The following is a 7,555-nucleotide window of genomic DNA, read 5'->3' as shown; positions in this document are numbered from 1 at the left end:
CAAAGGCCAGCATGCTAACCATTTAGCCATGGAATGGCATGACATTAGGAGGGGAGCAGTTGTAAAGAGCTGAAAGCGTTAACCTGGGAAGTGTATTTGAAGAAAATGTAGCAAAGAGGACGGAAATCAATGAAAGAGAAAGGTGTGCAAATGGATTCGTTAAGAGTGTGGGAGGATTGATATGGAACAGGGATGTACCACAGGGATGTAAAGGAATTATCTGCAAGACTTATTTTGTGCCAATTTTGACGTATGAATCAGAAACGTGGGTGATAAAGGAGAGAGATAAAAGTAGAATGCAGCAGTGGAAATGAATTTTCCAATGGTTTCGAGTACTTTTAACAAGAATCGACAGAGTAAGAAATGATAGAATTCGGGAAATGGTAAATGGGGTACTCCTACAGGAAAAGATAGAGACATCAAGGCTGCAGTGGTGTGGACACGTTAAGAGATTGGGAGAAGAGATGATAACAAGAAAGATATTCGAAATGGAGTTGAAGGGAAGGAGACCTAGAGGAAGACCGAGGGACAGATGGCTGAAAGGTGTAAAGAAGAGTATCGAGGCAAGAGAAGGGAACTGGACGACAGTAACAGAAGAGATGTGGTGGGTGGAGAGAAAACGACGGAGAGGCTTATGTTCCAAGCAGACCCAGTCTGTGGTTGGAAACTGTTCCAGATGATAATGATGAATGACAGAGGAAAGTGTCCTTAATTTATAAAATTATGTACCTATTTTCTTCTAGGTGAATTCTGATTAATTCAGTAACAGTCAGGTATAGAGGCAGCCAGATCTTATTTAAGTTTACAATTTACCAAATATTGTACAACACAGAGTGCAGGTTAAATGCCACGCTGTCCTCGAATTATTTCGCTAAAATTAATTTGAGACTGCTGGTGGCAATGCTACACACTCTTCTTCCAATGTAAATGAGAACCATGTCCTCTAATACAAAATCAAATACAGGAACATTCAAGTGTAATACATTGATAAAAACCTTAAAAACGTAACAATACACAGAAGCGAAGAAATCATCACTCGCATGTCAAATGTTAACTGGTACTGTGTCTTTCCAAACTAGTGTTGCAAGAAACAACTGAAGTTTCGTCTGATATTGAGAACAATTTTCAACAAATTTTCTAGAACTATGCAATCATTCCTAATTTTGCAAATTTACAATAGATATCAAAGATACGGTATCAAAGAAAGGTGCCGTTAAAGTAATTCAAACAAAATTCTGCAAATTCTTAAATGCGTGCACATAATTTATGACTTGGAAGGAAGAGGTGCAAAACTGACAATATAAATTACTCTCAAAAATGATCTGTAGGTAACCACTGGAACTTCACCTAATACCTCATAAAATTTGAAAAACACACTTCATGCATTACTTTACGAATGTCAAAAGGTAAGAATCTTAATATAAGCGGAAGTAGTTATCATAACATTGCCGTACAAAGTGCAAACGTAGCATGTATCTGATGATCGCTCTTTCTAGGAAAGTGAGACGTCCAATTTGGGTTTAAATCGATTCGCTTAGTACTCTTTGCACAGTTTTTATAAGCGTTATTAAGGTTTACAGTTATCATCGATAATCTGTATGACAACAAGAGCAATAAAAACTTGAAAGGAAAAAGGCATAATTAAACAAAAGGTCCCATAGAGAACATTCAACATATAAGTAAACCCACCTGAATTTAAACGGAAGCCAATGATAAGCTTAATACTAGATATTCCTTTCAGATATCGACAATACAACCATCATCATCATCACCAATGCCAGCCTCCCTCCTGTTTGTTTCATTTCTAATCTTGTCGTTCCTGGTCTTTTGGTTCAGTGTTCTGAGGAATTTCATTTCTGTTAGCCGGATTTTGCTATTTGCCTTGTTATGCAGGGTACAGGATTCGAGTCCGTATGTGAGAACTGGAATGAAGTAGGTAGTATAGAACATGGTCAATTTTGCTTTCTGGGGTATTTTATCATCCCAGAGTAGATTTATCACTTGAAAATAAAATTGAGAATATTTCTGAGTCCTGTAAAGTATTTCTTGGTTTACTGTGTTAACTTTGAAATTATATTTCCAAGGTATTTTAAGTCAGAAACAGACTGTCACAGAGTTCCCTCTGGGAAAATATTTGAATGTGTGCATTTACTTTGATAGTAATTTCAACAGTTTTTGTTTTATTGATATTAAGTCCATATTTTTTAAAGTTGCAATTACAAAGATTCAGTTTCTCCTGTACTTCTGCTTCATTTCCCCCCCAGATCAGAACAATAAATTAAAACAAATTTGAAAGGCTGTAATTGAAAGAAAAAGGAAAATAATCCGCCTGTTTCAATCAAGCTGGTTGAAGGCTGCCTAGAACATTCTGCCAGTCGTACAGTCAATTTCAATACAAGTGAAGATAAACTAATAATTCGAGCAAACATATCTCATCTATATGAACGATATAAAACAATAGCGTTAATGATTCTAATCCGCACAAGCTCTGTTACATCACAAGGTTACGGTACAGATAGCATGGTGTGTGTGGTGTGCGCTCCAGGATAAAAGAGAAGCTAACTGACTTTTATTGGCAACAGAACTGCTACACTCGTTGTTTTCTTTTCTGTTTTGCACTGCCTTTTTTGCCACACCATCTTAGGCCGCTTCGTCTGACCGCGATCGTTATTCGTCCTGTAAAACGCTGCATATTTTTATTTTCAAGGCTAATTTCTTGTGAACAAAATTAATATTGCTATAATGGAACAGCTGCTGTTGTAAGTTCTCAACTTATTGTGTTATATCATCTACAATCTACGCGGTCATTTGATTATTTTTAACTGTTCTAAAGAACTGAACCTTTTGACGAATCGCAGAAAGGGAAGAGAAAACTTCTATGGTCAAAAACCCTGAACTAAAAATAAGATAGCCACCCATTCTTGCTATGAAGTAGCCAACGGTTTCAGAGCAGCAAAATGCTGCAGTTCACGAAGCTTTGGGGGAGGGGAGGGGAGGGAGTCGAGGGGAGAACTCATCATCATCATCATCATCATCATCATCATCATCATCATCATCATCATCATCATCATCATCATGTAGCGACAGGTAGGTAATGAAATGGAAGAAATCGATCTCTTTTCTAAGCAGGAATATTGTTATAGAAAATGTGACGTACCCACTCTTGCCCACAGATGTGTGACAAAACTGTGACGTGGCGGGTCACCTTAATTTTAATATAAATAAGTAATATCTCATTGTTTCTCCAAAATCAATATCTCATGGGCGCCAGTCTTCAAGTTTATGGCTTGAAAACGATAGTTGATAATTAATAATGATAACAATAATACGTAATGAGACTCTAAAAACTCCCAGGGGTAGGGTGACGGAACACTAACCATTAAGTACTGTACACAAACTTGGAAGTTAAGGATCATTAATAAGAATTTCCGAAAATAAAAATTAAAATAACTTCAGATAGATTAGCATTGTAGAATTGTCCTCTCCAGCTCTTGCCGTCGAAGTATATAGGCTCCAAAGTCTCCCTCCATCAACCATATCACATAGACCAGTAAGATTTTATGTCTTATCCCTTCTCCTATCCATTGCTGTGAATCCATCATGTAGCTTCATTACGTCCATTCACATGCGTTGAATTTTCTAACGGAAACAAAGCGTCAGGTAGCGAACTTCAAAAAGTAGGCGTTAACAAGGCATAAACTGTCTCTACAGAGTGTGGAGAGGGTAAGGTCTCTCGTAAGCTTGATGACGTACATTTCGTGGTAATGGGCTGAAATTAGCCTGCTGACTCCGGTCACCTGACTTCGGCTATTGGAAAATTTACTGCAAGCTATTAATACGAATGATGCTGAAATACTTTACTCAATAAGTCGTACGTTCAGTATACGTTATAGCAGCAATGCAAAGAAATGAAATGATGATGTGAAATGGATGATTAAAACCCTTTATATATATATATATATATATATATATATATATATATATATATATATATATATACATACATAATAATTTAAAAATGACCTACCAGTGATTAAATATATACATCTTTTCAATTAATTACACAGTTCAATAATTTAGTACATGCTGTGTTGTTCCAAACCTCACAAAAATGTTATTGTGCCCCTTCCCACTGAAAAGATCCTGTGGGCACCCTTAGTTAAGTCATGGTATTGTTTCCACTTACTTTTATCAGGATCCTTATTTTCATCTGTCCTCTCCGACCTCCCTTGGTAAACTCTTGTTCTTTTCCAACCCCGTCTGTACTTGGTTCGCGAGGATTATGGAGTCTTTCATTTTAACGCCCTTCGTGGCCCTGCCTTTCTTTGGCCGATTTCTTCATTTTTCGAAGTGTCGGATTCCTTTCATTTTCCCCTCTGATTCGTGTTAATAGAGGATGGTTGCCCAATTGTACTTCCTCTTAAAACAATAACCACCACCACTCATTCAAACAGCGACTTATTTTATTTATTAGTGTCAGTGCCAAGAGTGTCCGACGACGGCCGAATCTTCATCAACAGCGTCATTTATACCCTCGCTCTATATGAACATTGCAGGAGGTTTGGAATTGAAACCAGTCATTTTGTACGCTGTCTAGTGATTAGTAACTTTATACCACCGCCTCTCCTATCCTATCGGCCAACATTCTGACAGTGAACACTTTTTCTACCAACGGGATTCGAACATCGATGTCAGGACACTATAAATGCCGATATGAAACTTCTACTTTTAAAGGCAGAAGACGCATTTGGTCGAGCATATTAGCGTTCCAAGATCCACAAAGCAAAACTCTGCACTAGCTCAGAAGAAGAAGAAGAAGAAGAAGAAGAAGAAGATCACATAAAGTGCATTGATATTGAAAGAAAATTTAAACGATATTGATCAAAGTAACTGCATCATAATTATATAATTGCATATGATGGATTTAATTTAAATGTATACAGTCACGTTTAGTCTCTCTAGAGCAGCTGATGAGATTCAGTGGAAGCGGTCACGGAAGTCAGTCAATACAGCCGATGATCTCATCGCACTAATCACTATCTGTAAATAAATCGGTCCATCAATCACTTATTAATTCACTCATTCCATTCAATCAATCAAGCAAATAAGCGGTGTGTTACATACATACTTCTAAAGCAATTATACATTTATTTTATGTAATATGTGGTATGAGGGATGCATTTGATTACAGTCCTTCTTGATTTTAGATTTAAGAGCTTTTTCACCTCTACCGCATGAAATTCTGAAGTTAATACTGAAGTGTGTTCTCTTCTGTTACAGGAGCAGCGACCCATTCCTGTTCCAAAAGACGATGGTTAGTAGAATTCACTGAGACTAAGTCAGCACCTTTATACCATTGTGCTGGTAGAGTGGTTACGCAGTGGGTAGCTGGTGTCTTAGCACCTAGGTATAACGAGCAGATCATGCCTGGAATGGCTGCGACAACGCGCTGCTCCATGACAGAAATACAGTAACTACTCTTCTACATAAAAGCGAAATAGCCGTTCACTTTACATCCTCCGGAGAATGGAGGTTCCGTTGAATTATTATGTAGGCCGACTACGTAAAATATACACACGTACTGCACCCTTATAACTGTCGGCATATGGGTGCAATACATACATACACACATGCATACATACATCATAAACTCATCCATTATAGACGGTTATGTCTTAGAGCGTTCATTCCGCAAGACTCTGTGAATTAACTATGGTTTTGCTTCGTTCCAATCCTTTTAATGATTAAAAAATGAGCCTAACCATTGTCACGTTATTTTCTCACAACTTCTCTTCTCCCACCATAACCGAGACCATTGTCCTCCTAGGTAATCTATCCTCCTCCACTCACCTCACATGACCCTACTACCGAAACTCGTTTATACATACACCCTTTGTACTTCTTCTTAAATCAGAAATCACCATCACCACCACCACCACCACCACCACTCATTCATCGAGTTTACTTCTAACTTATCCTTTTTATCGCCGGCCCCGTGGTGTAGGGGTAGCGTGCCTGCCTCTTACCCGGAGGCCCCGGGTTCGATTCACGGCCAGGTCAGGGATTTTTACCTAGACCTGAGGGCTGGTACAAGTTCTACTCAGCGTACGTGTTTAGAATTGAGGAGCTATCTGACGGTGAGATAGCGGCCCCGGTCTAGAAAGCCAAGAATAACGGCTGAGAGGATTCGTCGTGCTGACCACACGACGCCTCGTAATCTGCAGGCCTTCGGGATAAGCAGCGGTCCTTCAAGGGCTGTAGTGCCATGTTTTTTATCCTTTTATCTCCTCATTCCGAATAACCTCCTACCATTGTTACCATCCGTTTGTACTAGCAATCACTTTCACTACTTTCATGTCTGTTACTTTCAGCTTATGATTAAGATATATTTAATACACCCAGATTTCGCTCCCGTACAACAAAATCTCTCCGAAAACAGACCAATGTAAAGATAATTTCGTCCGAGAACTGACTTCTTTCTTACAATACCGTTGATCACAACTGTGAGGTCATTACATTAGCTTTACTACAGCTTGATTCAAATTTACTTAGTATACTACCATCCTGGGAAAATACACATCCTAAATACTTGCAGTCATCCCCCTGTTTGAGTTTCGTATTCCCAAACGGACATTCGTTCCTCTTATGTTTCTTCCCTACTGACATCAGTTTATTCCTAAAAGTGCATATTTTCATAAATCATAGTTGCAGCAAATATTAAGATCCAAGATAATAGATTGCAGGCTTTCAGGACAGTAAGTCATGAAGACCAGTCGTCGGCATAAGCCAAACTGTTTAATACTGGGTTGGCCCGTAACTCTTGGCGTTTATTTTATAAACAAGATATGTAAATCAATCAATCAATCAATCAATCAATCAATCAATCAATCAATCAATCAATCAATCAATCAATCAATCAATCAATCAATCAATCAATCATGTATTCTCTATTGTCGTTTACAACTTCTTCCAAACGTTCAACAAGATTTCCAGTGCTTCGACGATAGAAATTACCAAGTTTCAACTCGAAGAAATCGTCCAACCATCCTTCAATTCCACGTCATTATTGAACGAAACGCCACGCATTTCATTCGAGAAGAAGAGTAACAGTTTGAAATTCGCAAACGCCAAGTTGAGAGAATACGGAGGATGTGGCAGCACTTCCTAGCCAAACGTATGAATGGCTTCCTTGGTCGTATTGGCGATGTAAGGGCGGGCGTTGTCGTGCTGCAGAAGAATGCCATTTCGACGATCAGGTATTTTTGCTGGATAGCGTTGTTGACTCGTTGCGTTTGTTGGACGTAAAGTTCAGCAGTCACTATTCGGTTACAATCTAGAAATTCATAGTGGATCATGCCTTCCCAGTACCACCATCAACACAACATCGTTTTGCGCGGGTGAAGACCTTGTTTTGATTGCGGAGTCGCTCATTTGCTGGGGATAAGCGCTGCTTCATATTGGCATATAGACAACATTTTTCATAACCGGTAACAATTCGGTAGAGGAATCGCTCCTTCTGTCCATGAGTTGACCGATGACGGGCGAGCAAACCGGT

At 38.8% G+C, this 7,555-nt stretch overlaps 1 protein-coding gene across 1 annotated transcript in view; it reads left to right on the top strand.

Annotated features, from left to right (window-relative positions):
* Positions 1 to 532: 532 nt before the first annotated feature.
* LOC136863712 (sorbitol dehydrogenase) overlaps positions 533 to 7,555 on the top strand; it is an 85,661-nt gene continuing 78,638 nt past the window's right edge. The window contains exons 1-2 of the mRNA XM_067140073.2: positions 533 to 652; positions 5,281 to 5,314. Coding sequence (XP_066996174.1) covers positions 533 to 652; positions 5,281 to 5,314 — 154 coding nt within the window. The remainder of the gene's footprint in view (positions 653 to 5,280; positions 5,315 to 7,555) is intronic.

Source organism: Anabrus simplex, chromosome 1 (genome assembly GCF_040414725.1).
Source record: "Anabrus simplex isolate iqAnaSimp1 chromosome 1, ASM4041472v1, whole genome shotgun sequence".
NCBI classification, from domain to species: domain Eukaryota; kingdom Metazoa; phylum Arthropoda; class Insecta; order Orthoptera; family Tettigoniidae; genus Anabrus; species Anabrus simplex.
Note: the sequence above shows the minus strand (reverse complement) of the source record. Positions and strands in the feature narration are given on the sequence as shown.